This window comes from Psammomys obesus, unplaced genomic scaffold (genome assembly GCF_907164565.1).
Source record: "Psammomys obesus unplaced genomic scaffold, mPsaObe1.curated_primary_1811, whole genome shotgun sequence".
Classification (NCBI taxonomy): Eukaryota; Metazoa; Chordata; class Mammalia; order Rodentia; family Muridae; genus Psammomys; species Psammomys obesus.
Window position 1 is genome coordinate 2445281 of NW_026596143.1, and position 24886 is coordinate 2470166.

Below are 24886 nucleotides of genomic sequence, written 5' to 3' on the forward strand. Positions count from 1 at the left end.
AGTTTGGTAGGCAATGACCACAGACTTGGTAGCCTAACAGCAATTTCCCCTCAGAAATCTGCAGTCCGATTGTGGAGGGTACACTCTCTGCAGCGCTCTAGAACAATCTGCCCTTCAGCCTCCTTGACTTAGGTCTCACGGGTCACATGACACCCAGTCTCTGCTGTGTTGTCATGCTGCCTTGTCCTGTGTCTGCCTTCTCATGTGCCTTTTAGTACAACACTTCCTTTAAACTTGGGACCTCCTGGGTGATTGCTTGTTTTAGGATCTGAACCTTAAGCATCTGTGGCAGCCTTGCTCCCCAAAGTGTTAACATTTTTGGAACATATCTGAAGGCCAGCACTCATCCCACAGCAGCGAGTGTGCGAAGCCTTCTTATCCTGTTATCGTACACTTCTCCCTCTCCAACCATCGGCCCCTGCAAATAGTGACCCCTCTGGAATAAATAGGCTTATTCGCTTCTTCAGTATGTGACATAATTATACTTTTTTCTGCAGGTCTTTGCCCTGTTCTTTATTCTTTGTAAGTTTGTAGTCAGTCTTTAACTTAATGAAATACAGGTAAATAGCACACTCCTACAACTACCACTTGGGAGGATCAAACAGGAGGATCGCAAGTTTGAGGCTAGCCTGGGCTGTGTAGCAAGTTAGAAGATAATCTGGGCTTTAGTGAAATCTTATTTCAAAAACTATCTGGAAAGTGTTGGTTTTTTTTTAAATTTTATATGACTTATAATAGTAAGATTTTCTTAAGCTTTTATTTCTTTAGCTAAATAAATTTCTTTACATTTATTATAGTTCATTTTTAGTATTTTTAATGACTCAAACAGTTGAAATAGGATTGAACTAAATAAACATCTTGATGTTGTTTTCTGACTGTAGAAATGAGTTAAGAGGCATTTAACTTGTCATGTTCCTTACTAGTCAGTTAACCGCACCTACAGTATGTAGGCAGTTGACATTCCTGGCCAAATTGTGTGCTTTTGTCAGTTTTTAAATCATACTTCGTTACAGCCCCGATAGTATGGGCCTTTGTTTGTGCTGAAGCCATTACACCCTGCTGGAAGAACTGCCTCTCCCTGTCATCTGTTCATTCTGGGCCAGAGGTTTCCTATGAGAACACTGGAAACCGTGAGGCTTTGAAGTTGTGTAAACACATTGTCTTCTGCTGTGGTTATGTGAGCAACTGTGTCCCTTCCTGAATCATGCCCCCAGTAATTGCCAAATTTCACACACCTCTTGGTTTAATAAGACAAAAACTGTAATTCTAACAAGTGGCTCCACCTCTTGTTGAGAGCCTTTCCTAGAACTCATTTCTGTGCTCCCGTCAGTTTGCATGGTAATGTACAGCTGTTTGCACTTTACTTCATATTGTATGTTCTCTGTGTCGGTAACTGACTGCCTGTGGCATGTCTCTCTCATGTATTGACTTAGTAGTTTAATGATTCAGCCTTCTATCAGCTCTTCCTTTTTATCAATTTTATTGTTCTGAGTAAATCAGTGTTCCATTGATTTTTCTTTGGTCCCAAGTAATTTCTACATCCTTTTCATAGTCAAGGTATTAACTGTTGTACTTAACTGCTGTGCTCCTCCAGGCAGCCCCTCCCCTAGAGCAGTAGTTGCCTTTCTGTGCATTGGACTGTTTTGACTGTCTTGTACCGGTGGGCTGCCATTTACGTTTATACTTATTTCAAGTGCAGAGGTTACCTTTTCTCCTCCATTATAAAATATCAGGTCTATTTAATTCTTCGACAGCATACCTTTAGAATTTTTTTTTCTGTCATAAATATTCTCTAGCCATCCAGTAATGTATATCAACATGCTTGTTTACTGTGGAAGTGTGTGATACATGAATTGTGTCCATTTAATTCCTGTTGTATATGTGTTTCCTGAGACTCTAACGGATGTATTCTGCTGCCTCTGTTCTTACATGTGAATACTTATCTCCTAGTGAGGTGGGAGATAATTATTTCATTTCTGGTCCTAGAAGAGCGTTAGTGCACCATACTCTGAGCTCCACCTTCATAATTATTTTCTCAGAAGTTTCCAGATTATCTTATTCTACACAGATACTTTCTAAAAATATATCAAAATCCCTTCTAATTAACTATAGCATTGTGTAACCTCTCCTCCCGCTTATAATGTAGCTTCCTACTTAGAAATGCTTTGTCTACAGGAAAAAGTAATATTTTACATTGTAATTTCTAGAGCTCAGCTGCTGTGACTTGACAGGCTGGCTGTGTTTATAGTCAACCTTATATTTTTACAGAAAGTGACCATTTACATTTTTTTTCAAACTGTGACAAAAGCTTAGACTCAAATAAGTTCATTGTAAATATGATTACAAAGTCATCACCACCACCCCAAGTGAAAAAAAGGGCCTTTTCAGCTAAAATAATTTTTTCTCCATACCCCAGGTAAAATGAACAAGTCTTAGGAGCAGAAGGCAACTCGACTACACGTGGCATTTACTTTATATGCCGCACCATTTTTAGCTTATAAATGAACAGACTTTATTCCAAAACTTTCATATTGATGTATGTTGGACATGAGTAACTCTCCCCTTCCAAAAAATAAATAAATAACTAGGGAAGCAAACTTGTGGTTTCCTCCAAATAACCAAGCATGTTTTCTGACTGCTCCCACCAAATAAGTCAGTGGAGGCTTAAAAGTAATAAATAACTTATTTAAGTGTACCGTGTCAAGTATTGTACTGTCATTAGTGACTAGTCAGTAACTGTGGCCTACAACCAAGGGGGAAGGATTTTAATCAGGACACAATGCTAGGGGCTAAAGATCTCTGGCAGCCATTTTAGAGGCTGCTTTCTCCACCACGGAGGAGCCTAGCACTTAGCCCTGCTTTGTAAACTGAAGTGTAGTAACTTAGGATTCCTTAGCTGTGCAGGGGGCTTGGGCAAGGACTCTTACATCCATTTTTGTGATTACAGGTCTGTGTATTGAACTCTCTACATTCCTTCTTGAGAACATGGTTAGAAATATTCTTTGTTTGCTGTTTTGTTTCGTCTTCTAGCCTGGTTTTGACACTCTTCAGCTATGTGCTATGTATATCAGTCTGTAAGGCCAAATCCAAGGGCTCTGACACCTCCACACTAATGCACATAAAATAAAAATTTTGAAAAAAGATTTTGATGTATATAACCTAAAGTTACCTCATATAAATGAGGCCATGTTTTTATTGTCAATGGTATTTAAACTGAAGTATAAAATATCTAGAAAGTGATGATACCGGTAACATTAATGTAATCACAGATTACATTAAAATCAGGTCTACCTTAAACTGTAAAGACTCCTATTTTATAAACTGTTCTATTCCAAAGATGAATATTTTGGTGTTGCTGTCTTCTGAAAACTTTCCTTGGGTAATTAGAGTGAATTGCTGATTTCTTTTTTACAATGAAACAATTATTTTTTTCGATGTCCACTTAGTAGGAATGTGCTAAATTACTTCAAAGAATGAGCAGTGTTGTTCATTGCACTGAGATGATCCAACTTATTTTGTAGTATTTCATTTTGACAGTAAAAATCAGACCTTGAGGCCTAATTTGTTAAGTGTAAAGATGGAGAAAGTTATATATTTTTTTAAATCTTGTATGAGTTAGAAAAAGAATGTCTATAAAAGGATATTTCAGGTCTCCAGAGAAAGAAAAAACCAAGAATGACAAACCAGTGTTTATCCCAGCGCCATCCTCTGCACATGAAGCCACAGGTGATTTCAGAACATCGCCACTGGGTGGAGGTAGAGTCACAGTTACTGTAGTCCACAAAGGTGTGAGGAGATCAGCAAGCTGCCACTGCCCTCCCAGATGAGTCTCCAGAATTCAGAGGCTGCAAACATCGAGAGTGTGTAGGAGCAGGGATTGCTAACCTGATAATTTATGAACCTAAAAATCCTCCTCTCCTTTTCTCCAAATTGGTATTTCTGAGTTTGCTGCTTTATAAAATGGCCTGTGACCTAAACTGATACTTAAACTTTCAACCTGCCTGCCTCCTAAGGCTGCGGACTCCTGGCTTGCTTATGTTCTGGCACTGGGAACTTAAGTTGGCTTACTTTTGCCACACTGATTAATTAAAGTGAATGTCTGCCATTCATTTCTCCTATCCACAAGATACTGAATTTGGGGTTTTCCAATTTTTCAGGCTGCTGATCCATCTATCTGGAGGCAAAAAAAAAAAAAAAAAAAAAAAAGCAGTCAGAAAGAACCATGGCAGTGATCATCTGTCTGCCCATCTATCTGGGTCTCCATCTCAATTGTCCACCTGCTCAAAGCAAATATGGGAGTGTTTCTGCTGAGCGGGGTGTTGCTGGTCCTCACAGGCAGCTTGAAGGTCGTGTTTAGAAAAGGAAGCGGGTTCTTTAAACTGTGTGGTGGTCACAGTACTGGAGATGGGTGCAAGAACTGCTTCACATTAGTGTGTACCTGCTTCCATTTTCAGATTACACTAGATGTGTTGGCTGATATGGGTCATGAAGAACTCAAAGAAATAGGCATCAATGCATATGGACACCGCCACAAGTTAATCAAGGGCGTGGAAAGACTTTTAGGTGGACAACAAGGTAAGCTATTTGAAAACAATAGATATTTTTTCAGAATTTAGTGAAGAAATAGCAAGGCTAGTTTGAGGGCTCGGGCAGTCTGGCCCCAGAGCACATGAGGTTCACTGGCACAGCTGTCTTTCTCAGCTCGGCTACTCACTGTTACCAGCTGGGCAAGTCTGAGAGCAAGTCTTTCCACTCTATGCCCTGAAGTTTCTCTCAGATCTCTGTGCTTTGTCCTTTTCCACTGCTTTCCCCTGACTCAAGCTGCCAGTTCCTCTCCTGGGCCTCAGAGCCACTGTTCAGCCAACCTCCAGCCTGCACCTTAACCTCCCCTACTGCCTTCTCCACAGCATCCAGAGGAGCAGTCTGCCGTCCTCTCACCCCCATCTGCAGTGCCCTGGTGCTTTCTGGATAAAATCAGACACTTGGCACATGACTTCTTATAGTCTGACCTTTCCTGCCTCATCTTGAGCTCTCCCCTGGCCCTCAGGACCACAGCTCAACCATTTCCATCATCCTGCACTGTTACAGGCCTCTTCTCTTGCTTCCATGTTTACTGTATATGTCTTTGTTAGATGTGCTTGCCATAGAGTAGATAAATAAAGAGAGGGAACAAATAGTATCTATTTAGCTGATAAAATTTCAAAAACTGTGTGCAACCAAACTTAGAAGGCTTTTTTAAACATGTGTTTTAGTCAATCCTATGAAATTAACACAAGTTAATTAGTGACCATCTTCAGGTCATCTTGGAAAGAATTTTTGAGGACGATTCTCCTATTGTAGAACACATTGTGATTCAGGGCACGTTTCTCTTTTGTAGATATATCCTTTGTTCATGATTAAGTTCACGATCAGTTCAGGAAGTATTGAGCCCTGCTGTGTAGAAGGGGTTCATGGGAGGGAATAAGTACCTTAACACTTCATTTCTTCTTGTGCCTTTGGTATATTTGCTTACAGACTGGATGTTGAGGTGGAGGTTGAAAATAGTGTGTAGGCTAATCCAAATTGTCAGTTATTTATAGCCAAGTTTTCCACAAGCTTAGTGGGACGGGGGTGATATGGGTATGTGCTTTATAAAGCATTTGTTTTTTTCTTCTACAGGAACCAATCCGTATTTGACTTTTCACTGTGTGAATCAGGGAACTATTTTGCTAGATCTTGCTCCAGAAGATAAAGAATATCAGTCAGTAGAAGAAGAGGTAACAAACATGAAAAACTTTTTCTTTGCCCAGATTCTGCTATGACTCTATTTCCAGGGACACGAACTCATCTTACTCTGTTGCAGGGTCACTTGGCCTGTTTTATTCAGTCTTGGTCACCAGCATGCATTTAATAGGATTGTTGGATCACATGATGCACAGTGCTTTCATATCTCAGGCCTGTCTGTAAAATGGCTATCTTTTTGTTGTAGAAATTTTGTCAGTTTTAAGTCATGAAAGTAAGAATCTTTTTAAAACATTTTCATTCAGTAAAATACACCTAAGATTGATATGGGGCAAGAATCTTGCTCATAGACAGAAAATACCCTCTAGGCTTTTAATGTAATTATTAAGTGTTTCTTTAGCAACATGCCTGGTTATCACATTATTTTCTAGCTCAATTACATGATTAAGGAAGATTCTATCTCAGTTAATTTTTACATTCACAATTATTTCTCACACTATATAATTAGACTACATTTTGTAGAAAGGTGGCATAAAAATTCCCCTTGTATTTGTTGTTCCCAATGCAATGTCTGACTCCATTGTTGGGAGTAATTTGCCTTGTTCTAAGCGGAAACAATGTTGACTACAGTTAAGGAGTTTCTGTCATTTTATTTTTTTACCTAGTGCTCTTATTATCTCCATTTAGTGCTAGAAGTCACGTTAGGGAATACAGGATGGTTACCCCATAGTAATGTTTCAGTTTGTATTAGATTATCAGGAAGGCAGAATGTGTTCCAGGGCCTTGTCTGTTTGTCCCCATAGTAAATTTTGATCATGTAAGATGAGGGCTGCACACCCCCAAATGGAGACACGAGTAGAGCTTACTCCACAAGCCAGTTGTCAGAAATTTGGGCATTTTTGTGATACTGCCTTCAAACCTAGGGCCTCCTTGCACATGCTTGGCAGGGGTTCTGCCCACAGCCCAAGACATTTAAGTCTTCAAAACAGTTTCTTTTCCATAATAATTATTTGAAATTTGATAGTTAAAGAATTAGCAGTGGTTAAAAGGTTATTCTGTTAAATTGTGAAATACACTCAACTTCCATTGCCTAAACTTATATATCAGTATCCCAATAACTATTGTGATAAAATGGAACAAAAATGTATTTTTTAATTATTTATTTTTAGCATTTATCTAATGTAGTATCGATTGAATATCATTTTAGTTTAACTTACTCAATTTCTTTTCATTCTCAAAAACAAAATAGTAATTTTACATTATTTGAAATGCTATTTTTTTTTTCAGTTTTCCTGTCGTGTTTACAAAAAAATCTTCCAAAATTTATATCAGAAAATGCTTACATTGGTATTCATGACTACTTTCTCGCCACAAATACTCATTGAATTTGTTGATCAGTTTATAGTGAACTCCTGCATGGGATTCAGACTCATCAGGGAGAGACAGATGGAAGAACTGGAATATTGTGGAGACAGCAGAAGGAATTCGCACTGTTGCCTCTCACAAAGTTAATTATTTCCCTTTGTTCCCCAGATGCAAAGTACTATTCGAGAACACAGAGATGGTGGCAATGCTGGTGGCATCTTCAACAGATACAATGTCATTCGAGTAAGTTTGTAAATTTTTTTTTCTTAAGTTTTTTTTCTTCAAAATTTATTCATTATATATCCCGATTGAAGCCCCCTCCCTCAACTCCCCCAGTCCCACCCTCTCTCCCTCTTCCCCTCATCTCCTTCCCCTAGTCCACTGAAAGGGGGAGTTCTCTATAATTGCCATCTACCCATAGCTTGTTAAGCCTCATCAGGACTGCTTGGATCCTCTTCCTCTGTGGCCTGGCAAGGCTGCATCATCAGGGGTGAGTGATCAGGGAGCAGTCAACTGAGTTCCTGATAGAGGCAGCCCCTGTTCCCCTCCTTCGGAGATCCACATGGACTGGGCTGCCACATCTGAGCAGGAGTCTAGGTCCTCTACATGAATGGTTCTCCATTGGTGAATCAGTCTCTGCAGGACCCCCTGGGCTCAAATCTTTTAGTTTTGTTGGTCTCCTTGTGGGGCTCCTGTCCCCTCCATGTCCCTCTAATCCCACCCCTCTCTTCCTCCATAAGACTCCCTGCACTCTGTGCAAAGTTTGGTCCTGAGTCTCAGCATTTGCTATGCTCCCCTGCTGGGTAGAGCCTTTCATAGGACCCTCTATAGTAGACTCCCATCCTGTTTTCTCTCTTCCACTGCTTCTGGTGTCTATCCTGTTTGCCATTCTGGATGAGATTTAAGCATCCTCCCTAGGATCCTCCTTGGTGTTTAGCTTCTTTAGGCCTGTAGATGGCTATATTATACGGCTAATAAAGGACACTGTCCACGGAACAAAACGACAGCCTACAGACTGGGAAAAGATCTTCACCAACCCTATATCTGATAGAGGACTAATAACCAGAATATATAAAAAACTAAAGAACTTAGACATCAACAAACCAAATAATCCAATTAAAAAAAATGGGATACAGAGCTAAGCAGAGAATTCTCAGTAGAGGAATATTGAATGGCAGAGAAACACTTAAAGAAATGGTCAACATCCTTAATCATCAGGGAAATGCAAATCAGAACAACTCTGAGATTCCATCTTAGACTGATCAGAATAGCTAAGATCAAAAACTCTAGTGACAACACATGCTGAAGAGGATGTGATGTGGAGAAAGGAGAACCCTCCTTCATTGCTGGCGAGAGTGCAAACTTGTACGATCACTTTGGAAATCAATCTAGCACTTTCTCAGAAAATTGGGATTAGTGCTACCTCAAGATCCAGTTATACCACTCCTAGGCATATACCCAAAAGATGCCCCACTTTTCAATAAGGACATTTGCTCAATTATGTCCGTAGCAGCTTTATTTGTAATAGCCAGAATCTGGAAACAACCTAGATGTCCCTAAATGGAGGAATGGATCCAGAAATTGTGATACATCTACACAATGGAATACTCGGCTATTAAAAATAAGGAAATTATGAAATTTCCAGGCAAATGGATGGAACTAGAAGAGATTATCCTGAGTGAGGTAACCTATAAACAGAAGGACAGGCATGGTATACACTCACTTATAAGCTGATAAGTTTGTGAATTTTTATAGCCAAAGTTGGATTCCAAAGCTAATGTAAAAATAATCTAGACAATTAAATGAACTGTAGGAATTTTAGAGGGTAAAATTCAAATTGTCAGCGATAATCATTCACTATCCTAAAATCAAATGTTATTCTCTCACTACAACCTCTAACCTGTAAGACCGTACGGGTCAGAAATAGTGAATAGCAAAGGTCCAAACAGAAGGCCATGTCATACGGGTAGCTGGTGTCAGTGCCACAGATGGCCCACCCATTCATCCTCAAATTTGGACCCTCAACAGCAGTTACTTCATTTTAAATCATTTGAAGGTACCATTTATTAAAGGCCTAGATTGTTGGGCTTTTGTTATTGATGAGATCAGAATTCATTCATCTCTTAAATCACAGAAAAAAAACTATGTGGCCATTACCTGTTTTTTCAGAAGGTATCACGAAGGTGAATTGCATCTGCCGAGAATTGGTTACGGGAATTATTTTGGTATAGCAAAATAAGCCATGAAGGGTGTTTGTTTGGCTTAATGGATAAAGTACATGTCGCACAAATGTGAGGTAGCTGGGTTAGAGTCCCCAGCATTCTCGTAAAGCCCAGGCATGGTGATAGGCACCCTTATCTCAAAGCTGAGAGGTGGAGGTAGGGATTTCCCAAAAGCACACTGGCCAGCTAGTCTGACAACAGTAAACTTAGTTCAGTGAGCAGCCACTCTCAAAAATAAGATGGAGGATAATAGAGCAACCTTCTCATTGGTGATTTCTGGCTTCACACTCATGGTCACTCACTTTTCCACATGCTCACACACAAAACAGCAGTGAAATACTAACTAACAAGAACTGTAAAAATTGTGTCACTGAAAGCATATTAACTCAATTCCACTGACATGGTGACTTTTAGATAATGTGTCAATCAAGCAAAACAAAATTGACACCACCAAAGGGAGAACTAATTTGTCATTTTAAATCAGAAATGTACATTTAATTAATAATGATTTTTTTTTTTCCTCATGAAGATTCAGAAAGTTGTGAATAAGAAGCTGAGGGAGCGATTCTGTCACAGACAAAAGGAAGTGTCTGAGGAGAATCACAACCATCACAATGAACGCATGCTGTTCCACGGTGAGTGCTGGTGTCTGTCTACATTTGGGGGGTAATGGGAAAAGCCCACGGGACTGATTGATTATATTGTGTTGAATGACTTTTTTTCTTTTTCCTTTTTTCTTTTTTTTGGGGGGAGGGGTTGAACTAATATCTAGTTCCAAAATGCTTTTGGCATGTTGGCACAGGCTTCCCAAAGCATGCACAATGCAAATGACCTTCAGAACTTGCTTGTAAACTCAGATTCCAAGTTGAGCCACCTGTGCTTGGTTTGTTTTCCTTCTTTAACATTACTGTGTTTGGTGGAAAAGTATACAGCTAAGTTTTCAAAAACTAATTTTTCCACCTCTGTATTTTCAGGTTCTCCCTTTATTAATGCAATTATTCATAAAGGGTTTGATGAGCGACATGCATACATTGGAGGGATGTTTGGAGCTGGAATTTACTTTGCCGAAAACTCTTCAAAAAGCAACCAGTATGTTTATGGAATTGGAGGAGGAACAGGCTGTCCCACACACAAAGACAGGTCATGTTATATATGTCACAGGTGAGCATCCTGCCTTGAGTGGAATGGTTGCGGCCTCAACTAACCAAATTTGTCTATCAGCGTCTGTTGAAGTTGCTATTCAGCCTTTGCCCTCCAGCACTGACTGAAGTGCTAGTACCAGCGATGCAAACCAGACATGTGCACCCCATTTCAGGCCTTCCTGCAGCTTTTCAGAGTCAGAGCTAGAAAATGCTAAGAAATTATAGAACAAAAGCCTTCTAGCCTTCAGAGCAGAACATACAAGTTCAAGTTCTCAGAACTTGAAATTCCTTAAAACTGATGCCTTTAAACCTATCTGCAGGTGCATTTTTTAAACTGGTCACTTGCAACTCAAAGATGGATGCTACACACTCAGAAGGAAACTTGTCTCACTAAGAGCACTGTGATTAAAACAGAAATTCCTAAGGATCAGTGCTATCCCAAAACATGCCTCCCATGGAGACAAAATAAACCTAAAATGAACAATAAAGTAAACCTAACTGATGATCAATGAGAGCTCAATGAAATTAGACAGACAAGTTTATGTCCTAGCTAGGACCACCTTGAAAATGGAGCCTGAACCAAAGCATGCAACTGGCAAGTCATTGGCAAGAGTAGTCACCAGGAAGCAGGAAGGAGGCAGAGTACACGAAATGATAAGCTTGGGGAGCAGGCTGGCCACGGCTCCAGTCACAAGTACACAACCCATGAGATGCCTTCAGAGAAGCTGTAGAAACAGCTGTGTCTCAGAACAGTGATGTGCGTGTGTGGAGAATGAATGTCTCTGCTGGCTTCTGTCTCATGTTTGCCAACATTTGCCCCCTAGACCTTGCCCTTAGGTTTCTTAGCTGTTTCACCTGCACAATACTACAAATATGAAGCAAGCCAGCACCAGCATCTTCATACACTGACTCAGTAAGTCCTGCAGATGAGGTCTGCTCCTGAAAGCAGAAAATGGGAAGCTGAGGCCTGTCAGGTCAAGTGTTGTATCATTCAACAGATTGAGAAGGACAATCCACTGACAACACTCTGTTGCCATGGCATTAAAGATGGAGCTGAGGAAGCCTCTTTGGGGCTGCAGAGATGGCGCAGCAGATAAGAGCACTTTTTGCTCTTGCAGACTGCCTGGGCTCAGTTCCACAATTCACATGGTAGCACACATCCATCTGTAACTCTAGTTCCAAGTTCCATTCTATCCTGTCCTTTATGGGTACCAGGCACGAACATACATGTAGGTAAAACACTCATAAAATATAAAATAAAAATGAAACTTTAAAACAATTAAATAAAGCCTCTTCCTAATTTATAATGAAACCTTTTTTAAATTTTTTTTTTTCTGCAAAACCTACAAGAAAACAAGATAGATACCACACCTTTATCCCAAAGGCTCACCAGTGGCATCCAGCTGAAAAAGCCAGCCAGGCAGGACTCAGGAATAATGCAAAGATCGTACTCAGTTACTACAAACTGTTTATGTTTAACAATGTGGCTAATTATACTAATTAGTCAAGATACATAGTGTTTAAGGGTTGACTTTTTCTTTAAAGGATTGGGTAATAATTACCTTGGGCTTTGCAATCCTGAATCCTTGTCAGAGATTTACCTCTGCCCTTGGAGTGCAGAAGCAGCTGTGTAAATGAATGCATGGCTTTACTCTAGTAAAATTGTATTTATAAAACCAGGTGCCAGCTAGTTTTAAACTGAAGGCTATAGTTTATCATTTCCATCCAACCAGTTTTTCTTATCCTATACAGCATTTAATTTTAGTCACATATTTAAGCGAAGTATTTTTGTTCGTGACCCACTTTTGTTATTACTGTGTCTATCATATACCAGTTCTTATTATTTACCCAGGACGTATCAAGCCTAATCTTGTCTGGGGAGATGTCTTAGGGTCAAAAGCGTTTGCAAGCATGATGACCTCAGTTTGAATTTCCATGATCTATGTAGAAGCCATGTGCATGCATGTTGTTGCATGAGTGTTGGTGAGTGCAGCGCTTCTACAGCTTCCCTGGGAGCTCTTGGCCAGCCGGTCTGTTACACAAAGGCAGAAACATTAAAAAAAACAAAAAAAACAAAAACTGTCTCTAACAAGGTAGGGCCAAGACCAGCATGTGAGGTTGCCCTCCTCCCTCTGTGCATGCTACATGCACACAAACACACCTGACAACGATATTAACCTCAGCTCCTCTTCCCATCTGCTTCCTTTCTTCCTATGTGTTTATGTGAAAACTCTTCCTGTATTGTATCTGTTAGCACTTGACACAGCTTGTACCAGGTGTTTTCTATGCTAGATTCCTACACTACTCTAAAACTGCCTCAAACTGTTGGTCTAAGTTGATATTGAGCCTGATGATTGTTAAATAGTAAATCAGTGTATTAAATTTTATCCCATTACTAAACACAGACTTGAAAGTAGCATTTAAATTAGCGTGAATTTCTTTTTAGAAGCTAGTAAACCTAGTGGTTACATTTTAAGATGTCCAGTGTTCTTGAGAATATTTGCTTTTATTTCTCCTTTAGACAAATGCTTTTCTGTAGAGTGACTCTTGGCAAGTCCTTTCTGCAGTTTAGCACCATGAAAATGGCCCATGCGCCTCCAGGACACCACTCCGTTATTGGTAGACCGAGTGTCAATGGGCTGGCGTATGCTGAATATGTCATCTACAGAGGAGAACAGGTATGTTGCTCTTCAAGGCAGTGTGAGGAGGTCACTAAACATATTCATTAAAAAGTGGAAGCCATGTTTAAGACAGCATCTTCAGTTGTTGCAGGCACAGCTTGCTTTGGATGGATCTGCTTGCCGTAGGATCATAGCCCTGCAGCCTTGAGAGTCAGAAAACTGTGGATGATTTAATTCTGCCACCGTCTTGAAGCTCCAAAATGAAATTGGAAGACAATGGAACTGTTTATATCGAGAAATATATACATACATAAGTAAACTTTCAGGAGTCTTCACACCAGCCCTCAACTCCCAGCACTAATTGCCACCCAGTTTGTCTGAATGCAGAAGTCAATTTTTCTAACCTTAATTGAAAGCTATAACTAGCCTGAAATAGAAGGAAAATATGAGAAAGTAACGACTGATAATATATAAAATTAATATTTTTTTCTGTGTTCTTGGACAGAGAAGAGTGTTTAGTTGGGGAAGAATTGCTAATAGCATGATCTCCTCTTTTCTAAGTTTGTTTATTGTGCTAGCATGTGTAAAACAACAGATTCCAGGTTTGAGCAAGTGAATAGATGCATAGGTGTATTAACTTCAGAGAACTATGGCTTACTGCAGAAGAAGGCATGCCACGTGGAATGAGAGAATTGGCGTAGAAAAATGAATGTTGTACTGAAGTTGCATTGATTTACAGCAATTTGTGGTTTCTAACAAATATATCAATAGATAAATAGATATCTGTGTACATACATGTATGTTTAATCTATGTATAAATTTAAGTACATATGCACTTATATGTTTTAACTCTTGCTGAAAGCAAAGACACCCCAGTAGCCATGAAAAGCTAGAACCCAACCCTTCAAACCATTCCTGGCTCGAAGGAACCAGGGTTGGAACAGAATAGGTACAAGATAAGCTTCAAATACCTTGTTTTACCAAAAAGTAATGAAGTACTCAGGAAGGAAAATGTGGAGGCATAGAGAGGACCTAAAAGTCATTGAGGGAGCTTCCCCTGGCCAAATCTGAGAAATATGCACACCAAAGTAAATATAGTATTGAACTGGGGGGCAGTGGGACGGTAGTTCATTACTCTTTACTGATGAATGAGCGACAAGGGGAACTTGTTGGGTCAGGGTAGAATACTATAAATAGAAGTGGGAGGCAGGCTGGAGTTGGAAAAATCCATTTGCATACGATCATGGCAAAAATTAGCTCAAGCAAGAATGGATGCCGAATTTAGAGAAGAATATTTGCATGCTTGTTGCAAAGCTACAGGGAAAGGAGGCTATAATCACTCAGCGAGGAAAGAGGGACGAGCTTGACCAGCTAACCAAAATTGACCTTCCTCAGTCGGGACAGGATTGAGACAGGGCCATCATACGCTGGACAGCAGGCTGAGGAACAGAGACCCTATCCCTAAAAAATGAAAAACTAAATTTGGTAACTTGCTTCGAGCCTCCTCCTAACAGGATTTTAAAGAATGATGGAACAAATCTGTTGAGAATGTTGGAGTGCCTTTAAAAATGAGATGCACTTACTGTGTTTCAGGGAGAGGCTTGTCTCCGAACCAGGTGCGCTTCTCCGCAGGGGGCATGCCAACTGCAGCATCTGCTAATTGCATTGTTTCCCATGATCGATTTTCCCTGGGCTTAGAAAGTTTTCCTCTCCTGATCTGTCTGCTCTCCCTAGTTACTAAATCATACTTGATTTTTAATGCTTAACACTGTCAAGAACACATAAATGTTTCAGTCAGGGGGGGATATTCTGAATGGGATTGTTGCTTTAGGGTTGGAAGGTACAATGAAATTGATACATACCTGAAAGGAAGATTAGCTTTAATTGCGATGTGATTAGACTTAAAATGTCAGGAGAGGCTGGCATATGGCTCTGTGGTAGAACACTTGCCTTTATGTACAAGGTCTTGGCTTCACTTTTTAGCACTTGTGCATGGGCAAAGGAGCAATATCTGTATGAGTTTCACTTTCATGCTCTACATCAGATGTGAAGGCAAGAGATTCTCTGGTTATTGGATGCTATCAAGGTTTTGTCCATTTTACTGGCATGATCTGTACAGTTTTGGCTTATTGAAGGTGGAGAGGAAAATACTGTTTTCTGGGGCTGGAGAGATGGCTCAGAGGTTAAGAGCACTGGCTGCTCTTCCAGAGGTCCTGAGTTCAATTCCCAGCAACCACATGGTGGCTCACAACCATCTGTAATGAGATCTGGTTCCCTCTTCTGGTATGCAGGCAGAATACTGCATACATAATAGTTAGTTAGATAGATAGATAGATAGATAGATAGATAGATAGATAGATAGATAGATAGATAAATGGTTTTTTTTTAGTAGTTTTCCAGTATCCAGTTGATATGCAGGCAGAATACTGCATACATAATAGATAGATAGATAGATAGATAGATAGATAGATAGATAGATAGATAGATAAATTTTTTTAAGTAGTTTTCCAGTAGCCAAAGTCTCATTCAAGAAAGCATGACATCTCTTAGTTCTCAGTAGAAATGTGGGTGGAGATTCTTGACACTGAGTTACCCAGAGTGAGTTGTTACTTTTAGGAATTTAAAACAGACTATAAACTCTGTACTCTTGTAAGTAGTGTGGATTAAGGTGACCTGATGGGTAATAAAGCTTTTTGGTTCATTCTAGCCTCTAATCCTGCAGCCAAATGATTCCCTGCCTTAAAGTCCTCTGGGCTTTGTGTGATTGATCAGTAAACTGAACACACAATCTATCCTGTCTCCTACTCACGGCCCTGGAGCCCTCACAGGAGGAACTTGCAGGAATTCATGCCTCTAGAATCTCACAATCTGTCTGACCAAGGTGGACATGTGTCGGAAATCTTTTAAACCATGCTACCAAAAATGAGGTCCCTGGTACCCCGCACTCCTGGTGAAGTAACTTTGTAAGCAAGAGAAGGCGGTACAGCAAGTGTGGAGACAGCCAGCTTCACCAGGACGGCGGGAGCAGGAGCTACCCTGGGTTTTAACGCTCAGCACGTGCCGCTGTGCACAGCTTGTACATCTTCTTTCAGTTTGTCTTGCTTGTATCCCCAGACAGATGGTGAGCACTGATAGCAAAGGCTCTCCTTCACACTGCGTATGTCACACGTGGGAGACACCTGAAACGTGTGCGTCAGTGCTGAGTGAATTGTGCCCTAACAGTTAAGCCATCCGATCAGTACTTCCCTTCTCCGCCAGTAAAGGAGAAGTATCGGCAACAGCTTGCTTTAATGTTAAAAATCGAAATGCTTCTTTAAATCCATTTAACCAAGTGGTGTGAATTACAAAGAGCTATAGAAGCCGGCTCTGGCACATACCTTTAATCCTAGCACTCAGGAGGTAGAGGCAGGTGGATCTCTGTCAGGTCAGCCCGATCTACAGAGTGAGTTCCAAGACAGCCAGTGCTACACAGAGAAACCGTGTCTTAAAAAATAGAGAGAGAGAGCTACAGAAGAGTAGTTACTGCACCTTCAGGTTCAGGAGTCCAGAGACATTGCTGGCCCTCATCATTCCAGTTTGGTTGTTACTGATGGAAACTGTCAGTGGTTTAGATTCAGACCAGAGTGCACGGGACTGTGGAGAGGGGCTTGTGAATGACAGTGTTGCTTACATGTCTATAGACAGGACTTTTTAAAGTGGATTTATGTATTTTGGTCTTCAAGTCCTGAGACCTCTTTCTGAGACACAGTCTAGTGAATGACAACAGTAGCAATAATGTTAATAGTGCCAAACACAGTATTCTTACCATACCAGTCCCATTCCGAGACCTTGGTATTTTATTATCACCAAGCAGGGAAACATAACCAGAACCCAGTATTGCTGCTCCCATTTATAACTAAGGAAACCCAAGACACAGACAGAAGTGTGCTAATTTACAAAGAACAAACTCAGTAAATCTACCACTTGTATTTTTTTGTATTTTAAATGTAAAAAAAAAATCCAGTTATTATTATTACTATTACTATTATTATACCTTTGATAATCTTTGTATTTGATGCAAGTAGTACATAAATTTTGGGAGGTCCCAAACCCATTGCCCAATTGCGGAATATTATTCTTCAGTCACAGGCCACTCAGAAAAAAATGCTGAGTCTAGCTTTGTCATCATTTAGGGTTGAAGAACTCATATGTAGTCCACACACTAAGGGATTTTCCGTCCCTGCTTTCTAGCGGGTTCACATAGTGGTGTAAGATCTTTGACAGCCTCCTCTGAGAGCAGCCTCCCTTTCCCCCTCCCCATCAAAAAGTACTAGTCTCACGCCAGAACTGATCTTTCTGTCTCACTGACTTCCGGAGGGTAGAGACTGATAAGGACTGGTGACAAATGCGTGTACACATGCGTCATTGCCTTTCCTATCGCAGCTGCTTGCCAGTTGGTGCGATCCCCCCTGGCCATGCTTGGTGGTTTCCAGCACAATGAAGGCAGGGGCAGGAAGACAGGCCAGAGCTATGGAGCATGTGTGAGAAGAGTTTAGCATGAGACCCTGTCACAAAGAAACAAACATCCTACTTCCAGTTCCCCCATACTATTGCCCTGTAGATTTTTGGTGCCTCCACATGTCTGACCTTCCTCATTGTACCCATGTACATTGGTGGATTACAACATTGCTTGTGGTTGATTGGAGCTCTAGACAGTAGAATTATTATTTTGGTTTAATAAGCTGCTCGACTACCTACTGTGAAGAGGAAAGATACTGATGTTCTCCTGTGGGTGCCACTTGGTACTGTAGTAAAGGGTGAACAGAGGGAGCTAACTTACAGTGTTGAAAGCAGAAACCTGAGGCTGAGGCTGTAGGGTGCTGCTGGGAGACGGAGTGTTTGGTTCATGTGGGCCGGGCTCGGGGTTCCATGCCCAGCACTACAAGATAAAATAGATTGAAGTAGAAATGCTGTACAGTTTTACAGATGGTCGGATTTATTACGTTGGCTAGCCTGACCCCAAGTTAGGCTCAACTGCTACACCTTCCAGGCATGAGTTGTTTGTCTTCTTGACCTTTCCAGGCATATCCGGAATATCTCATCACCTACCAGATCATGAAGCCGGAAGCCCCTTCACAGACCGCAACGGCCGCAGAGCAGAAGACCTAGTGATTGCCCCTGCTAAAGGCCAGAGTGATTCAGACCTGCGACTGGATTACAGTGGATTGCTTCCAACAACAACAAAAAAAAAAAAACAATTCTCTAAACCCCAACAGCCAAGAAATGAGCTGTTTGTCTTTCATAAAGTGTTGCTAGAGTGATGATGCGGCGTGAGTGACTGAGCACGCTGCCACGGCTCCATCTGAGGAAATGTTCACTGCAGCCTTGACAGGTCTCGGGCTCATTTTCGTGGCAGTTACCCATTTGTAAAGCAAGACACTTTGTTGGAGATGTAGAAACGGGAAAAGAGAATATGCCGGCGAACATGTTCTTGGTTCACACACTACATTTTCTTTGTTGTGTTTGGCACATTTATAGCAGATAGACACTTGTGGTGGGCTCATTTTTAATTTTGCCAAACATACATTGTTGTTGTTTGTTGTTGTTGTTGTTACTTTGAAAATGAGCCAGAGTCTTCCTGGGATCTTTTGCACAGAGTCACACTGACTAAAATTATTAGCAATGCAACCAGAGCTTCTGGCCAAGCAAGACACTGTTCCCACGTCCCTATTGTTTTGTATCTCTGCTTCTTGTGAACATAAAGGAAAAGCATCAAGATTTACTTTCCTTTCATGAAGTGGCACATCTTAAAAGGCAGGGTACAAACATCTCTTTGGCCTAGAAAGTCAGAGCCTGGTGAGCCATTTTCTCTTTGTAGTCTGCAGGGTTCGCAGGAGCATGCTACAGATGCCAAAAGAGCGCTGCCATCCGAGTTCTACGGCAGTTGTGGCTTCTCTTTCCTGGTGAAATGACTAAAGAGCTGGGAGGGAAGACCCCGGTAAGGAGGAGGGGGAGTGGATGTCTCAGTAAATACTTCATTATCTGGACCGCCAGAATCGTCACCCCTGATGTCACCCTTCACTTACAAAGTCACAGACCTGTTGCACTTCGGTAGGGTCCCCAACAGCTTACTCTCCTCTCTCCTTAGTTTAGAAAACCAGGATTCAAGCCCTAAGTAATACATGTGCACACATGCAGGACTTTTGTTTACTCCAGATTCGGCCTTTATTTTGAGTAGTATGTTTCAAATAGTGTAAGAAGATCCCTTATTTCAATTTTTAAACCATTTCTTCAAATTCCTAATATATTTACACAAGGAAAACAAAAATTGAAACCAAAGGCTCTTTGACTTATTTTTTTTAAGTGCCACTGATAGAAACGGTTTCCTTGTGAAAGTACTGCTTGTTGTGAGGACATTCGCCAAGTGCACAGGACGCTGAGCAGAGCCACATCTCCTGCTGCTCTGCAGACCCTAACTGAATGCTGAGTTGAGTGCATTACTTTATGTAGAGTCATGCTGTACATCCGTCTACTCACCTTTGAGCAAAAGTCACAAACACAGAGGGAAAACAGTGTGACATACTTAATCATTTCACTTGGAAGTCCTGAAAACATTTTTTAACCTTTTTAAAAATAAGTATTAAACTGTGACCACTGTCATTTCCCTGGCTCTCGAAATACACACTTCTCTCTTCTTTGTATTTATTTAATTTTTGTTAGCTTGAGCCCAATGCTAGAACTAGGCATCCAGTCTAGTGTGAATTTTATAGGTATATCTTGCATGGGTTCCTCAAAATTAAACCAAGAATTTGCCTCAGTTTTCAATTCTGTTGAAGTTTCAGTGGCCTGAGCTGGGTACTTGTGTTTTTGCCTGCGTGTTTAATAGTGACTAGAGTTCCATACAAAGCTTCAAAATTTGATGTTGGCTCAAAGAGCTTTTCTTTTTCCTCTTTCCTTTTTTCCTCTTCCTTTCTGTTAACAAAGAGTTGAAATTACCATCTGTGGAGTATTAGTAGCTATAATGTCTATGTTATTTGGCCCCGCTTGAATTAGTTTAAAGTGCTAACCACAGCTGTGACCTCAGTTAAGGATCAAGGCAGTGTGGTGTGGGTGTGGAAAGCTTTAGAGCTCCTGAAAGATGAGCCACTGTCAGACTGTGGTTGTATGCTGTGTCATCTCCATCATATGAACTAGGTGAATGTGGGCTTCACCTTGAGAAGTTAGTCTGTGGCTCACTAAAGCACCTGTGCTATGTCTGATGTTCTGTGCCGAGTAGACACTGTATTTGGAAGCCTTCTGCAGTGCTGGTGGTCTCATGATGACTCATGACAGAATGCACATATATGATCTGTTTAAAAAGAGTGGGTTGGCAGAGCTGATACTGTCGGAGCTTGAAAACCAGAGGCATGAGTATATTCAAGTTGGCAAAAGGGTGATGTCCTTGTATAGCAAAATGGAATATAAAAGAGCCCTCTAGAGTATAAAGGCATGGCCTTCAGCTGAAATCGCTTCCTTTCTGGCTGTGCATGGTTTAGAACTGCTGACAGGTTTGGGACTCCTCAGCTTCCCAAAAGAACTTAAGAGAGAAGGCTAGTGTTTCTACCCACCTCAACTCCACAGCCTTTTCTAGAGACCTGATGGTGCCAGTTTACCAGGTTTGACCAGCCAGACACTTCTCTCCTGCACTTGGCCCAGTCGCCTTGCTTCATTTGGGCTCTTACATGAGGAATCCAGGTATCTGTTACTTTCATATCATAACCAGAACTGGGTTAGTCTTCATCTGCCTTCTGCTCAGAAGATTCTGTCAGTTTGCTAGTAAATGGCAGCATGGCATCCAGTGTTTTCATTCTTTGCAAAATAATAGCACAACTCCAAGAGGTGAGAGTAGATTGACATTATTATCTCATGAAGCAGCCTGGGTTCCTCGGAGCTTTGTGTTGCCAACTATGCTCATTTCTCTTTGTTGTCAGAGTAGGGAGGTGCATTTGGAATATATAGAGAAGGGCTTGACTATGGCACTCAAAGAAACACACATTAACGTTATTATCCTAGATATTATTGCAAACTAACATTCTGGCTAATGCTATCAAACAGCTTTAGACTGCAGTCAGTTGTCTATGTTTTCCTCTATTTCCGTATTCTCCCAGTTGCATGAAGGGTGATTAGACATTGTCCCACTCCCCTTTTAAACATTTGTTGTTTGGGTCCCTATAAACAAAAATGCTGTGTATTTTTAAGCACATCTCCTCCTCATCCTGGCTCCCCACCATGTACCCAGATCTTGATTGTGTGGCAGCCTTCTTACTGTGTTTTCCTTTGGGCTGATCATCTTGCATAGAGCTACAGACTGTAGAGTCACTCACCAAATACTCAAAAATGACATTAAGATGGGTTTTCCTGTATCATAAAGTTAAAGACTGACGTTTGATATTAAAGCAGTGAAAAGGAAACGAGAAATTGTAGAATTAATATTTGAACTATTACTAGCTACATCTAGCACATGAAAAAGATTTAGGAAATACCACCCTAGCTAGAAAAAGATTTAAGAAATACCAGCCTAGCTAGACGTCACATCTTCAATCCCAGCACTTGAGAGGCAAAGGCAGGTGGATCTCTGTTCAAGGCCAGCATGGTCTACAGAGTTACTCCAGGACAGCCAGGGCACACAGAGAAACCCTGTCTCACAAAAAAAAAAAAAAAAAAAAAAAAAAAACATAAAAAGTGAGGCCTCTTTAGCCAACGTATGCGTTCTACAGTTAATGGACAATTACATTTTTCTTGCTAAAAAAGCCTTATCTATGGCAGAAACTTTTTAACCTTTTTTATTCCAGCAGTGAAACATGAATTCATTTGTTAGTATTTGAAGTGTATCAGTGAGTGGGCATGTCTGTTTCATACCTGGTAAGTGTGTTTTATGGGGGTGTATTTTATAAGTAATCCTGTCACACACTGTGGAGCTGCTGGAACCACTCAGGTCCAGTTTCTCCCATGTAAAGTTCTTCAGCCTCCAGATCTTCTGATTTGAAGGAGGGTTTCCAAACCTGTGAACTTGGGTGGGGATTCACAGTATGTGATACCATGTAGAGTTTAAGTGGTATGGAAGTTTTTTAATAATTTTACAGTATATACTATGATATGTGAAACTTAAAGCCTCTAGGAAGCTGAAGATTTTATATCCTGTATAAGATGCAGTATGGTCAGGGCATGGCCAGTTTTATACTTCCACCAGAGTTCTGCAAAATTGAGATAGAAGTCACACCATAGAGATAGTTTTGACCCTTCATTCTTTCGCCCTCTCTTCTGCTATACTCTTCCTCTCTCCTCAACCTTCCACCAGCCCTTCAGAGTTGTTTTTTCTCATTCTCCAGAATTCTTTTGTTGGTCTTTCTCAGGTGGCCCTGAAATCCCCTTTGTTAGCTCAGATTTGGTTATGTGACATCTGAACCTCTCCCATTGGCCAGCAAGGAAAACTAGAAGATGCCACAGTAAAAGAAAGGAAGGAACTGAAATTTTTGAAGTAACATAGACCTAAATTAGGGTGACCTTGCTGTATAGTAAGTGTATTCACTACACAAAACACTAAACTCCTCATGTGTGTGTGTGTCTGTGTGTGCGTGTGTCTATGTGTGTGCTAATACCTGCTTCTGCTTCCCTCCCAGTGTTTTAAACTCATCGTATCTTCGTGGTAGTAATATTTGTCTTTGATATCTACAAAACTAAAAAGGTACTTTGACAAGGTCTCTCAAAAACTTACAAAACCAGCTTTGAGGAAATCTAGACTGTTCCTGGCATTTGGAGCATTTGGAGTTGTGATTGTATTTTCCTACTGTGATGTCGTTCTGTGTAAATAACCAATGTAGCGGCCCTTTGGTTTGTTGTTAGTGTTCTTTTTGTTTTCAGTCTCTGTGTGACCCACCAGTGGCAGGGGTTCCAGCCACACCTTGTTCTTTTTTTTTTTTTTTTTTTTTTGCATTTGTCCATCTGTAGGCTTGTCAGACAGAATACAAGATGCCCAGTTAGATTTGAATTTCAGGCAGGTTTTTTTTTTTAGCTCAAGCATATTTCATGCAATATTTGACATATCTGTGCATTTTTTAAATGTTCATTAACTTACCTGAAATTCAGATTTTGACTGATGACCCCGATTTTTGTTTTACTCGTAGTTTTCTAAGTCTGGTAGCCCCAGCAGTTTGATCACAAAAGGATGCTAACTGCATGCAAGTCCTCCGTCTTTAGAGCTTTCACCTGGAATGAAACTGTTTTTCTTTCCTTCTTGCCTTCTACCTATTTCTGAAAGGGGGCATCAAGGAATTCACCCAGCCTACGTGGTGGGTTTCTGTTGAACATCTCTGTGATTATATTTAACCTGTAATTGTGCTTTGGCTTAATGTCTAACTCACAGTACTTGTAACAGATTAATATTCAATAAAAAAAAAAAACATTTTAAAGTACATTGTGTGTGTATAACATTCGGCTCTTAAGTGTTTCCTTTGTCCTGTTTTGTTCATGTCAGCTTGACCATCCATAGCACAGCTGACCTAAACTTGTCAAGATTCATGTAACAGTTCTCCTTTCCCTCTTCCTACTGAGACCCGAGCTTAAAGCTCCTTATCACCTAGTAGTCCAGATGGGAGCTGTTTCAGAAATACAGCAATAGCCCATGTGAGAGCTATGAACATACAGCAATAGGAAGAGAACCAAGAAAAGGGTCTTAAACAAAGGGTCATTGTCTTCAGTGTCTGACCCTGAGAGCAACTCATTGGTCCTCCCAGGCAGGGGGATTGGAGGAGAAAGGTTCTGCCCATGCCTAGGGAAACATCCAAGATCTAACAGCTGAGCAAGTTTGTTAGATCTGGATGTTGAGGCATTTAGGATGCTGAGGCAGCTGGACCACAAGTTTCAGGCCAGTCTGGTTTGCATGCGAAGACCTATCCACCTTGACCCCAAGAAACAAAGAACCTCCCCATCTCTCACTGATGCTCTTTCTCCACACCTTTTAGGTAGCAAATTTAAACAAAGATGTGTATCCATAACTTCACCATAAGAATTGGCACGGTTACAAGCACAAATTAATGCTTGGAAGCACTCTAGTTTCTGTGAACCTGTAAGAGGCTCAGAGTGGGTTTGTGAAGGCAGCTGCTTTTAAAGAATTTACCCAGGGCGCAAGCAGTCAAGGAGTAGAAGCAAAGCAGGGAATTGTGAGCTGAGGGAGTATATAGGAATGCTTTTATAATGAAGTACTAGATCTCGGGGCCATTTGTGTGGGGTCCATATCCAGGCAAACATCTTTCTGGGTGGTAAATTTTACAGCACTGAGTTTTTTCTCTTGAGACTGGCCATTTGTGAAAGGTGCCATTGGCCAGTAGCGGTCAGGCTCTGAGTAGTCACGGCCAGATGGTAAAAGTACAGAAATTTCGATTTCAGGGGTTTTTGTTAGTGCTTCCCCCCACGCACACACTTGTCTCTCTTCAAGCTCTGTGTACTCATCATATACACCCAAGAAGTCTTTTTTTCACCCCCCATTTCACAGATGAAGCCTCTCAGAAACAGAACAGCAGGTGCCACTGGGTCATCATCAGCATCTCTGTCATGCAGGTCAGGTTGAACACGCCAAGAAGAGAATGGAGGAGATGAGGCGGCGGGTAGAGCATGAAGTCAACAGTGTGGAGTTGCAGCCGTTCTGTGCTTTGATCCTATGTGGGGGCGTGACAGGAATGCGGAGAGGGTCTGAATCACTTCTAGGACTGAAGGAAGCACTTGCCAGGCTGTAGTGCGGCCCTGATTTCGAATACCCAGAGCCCAGGTGAAGGCAGTAATAATCTGCAATGCCAGTGCT

At 41.0% G+C, this 24886-nt stretch overlaps 1 protein-coding gene across 1 annotated transcript in view; it reads left to right on the plus strand.

The window, feature by feature from the left end:
- Tnks (tankyrase) overlaps nt 1-23501 on the plus strand; it is a 141790-nt gene extending 118289 nt beyond the window's left edge. The window contains exons 20-26 of the mRNA XM_055593346.1: nt 4455-4575; nt 5659-5756; nt 7255-7329; nt 9838-9943; nt 10283-10469; nt 12972-13128; nt 18133-23501. Coding sequence (XP_055449321.1) covers nt 4455-4575; nt 5659-5756; nt 7255-7329; nt 9838-9943; nt 10283-10469; nt 12972-13128; nt 18133-18219 — 831 coding nt within the window. The 3' untranslated portion in view covers nt 18220-23501. The remainder of the gene's footprint in view (nt 1-4454; nt 4576-5658; nt 5757-7254; nt 7330-9837; nt 9944-10282; nt 10470-12971; nt 13129-18132) is intronic.
- The last annotated feature ends 1385 nt before the right edge of the window (nt 23502-24886 follow it).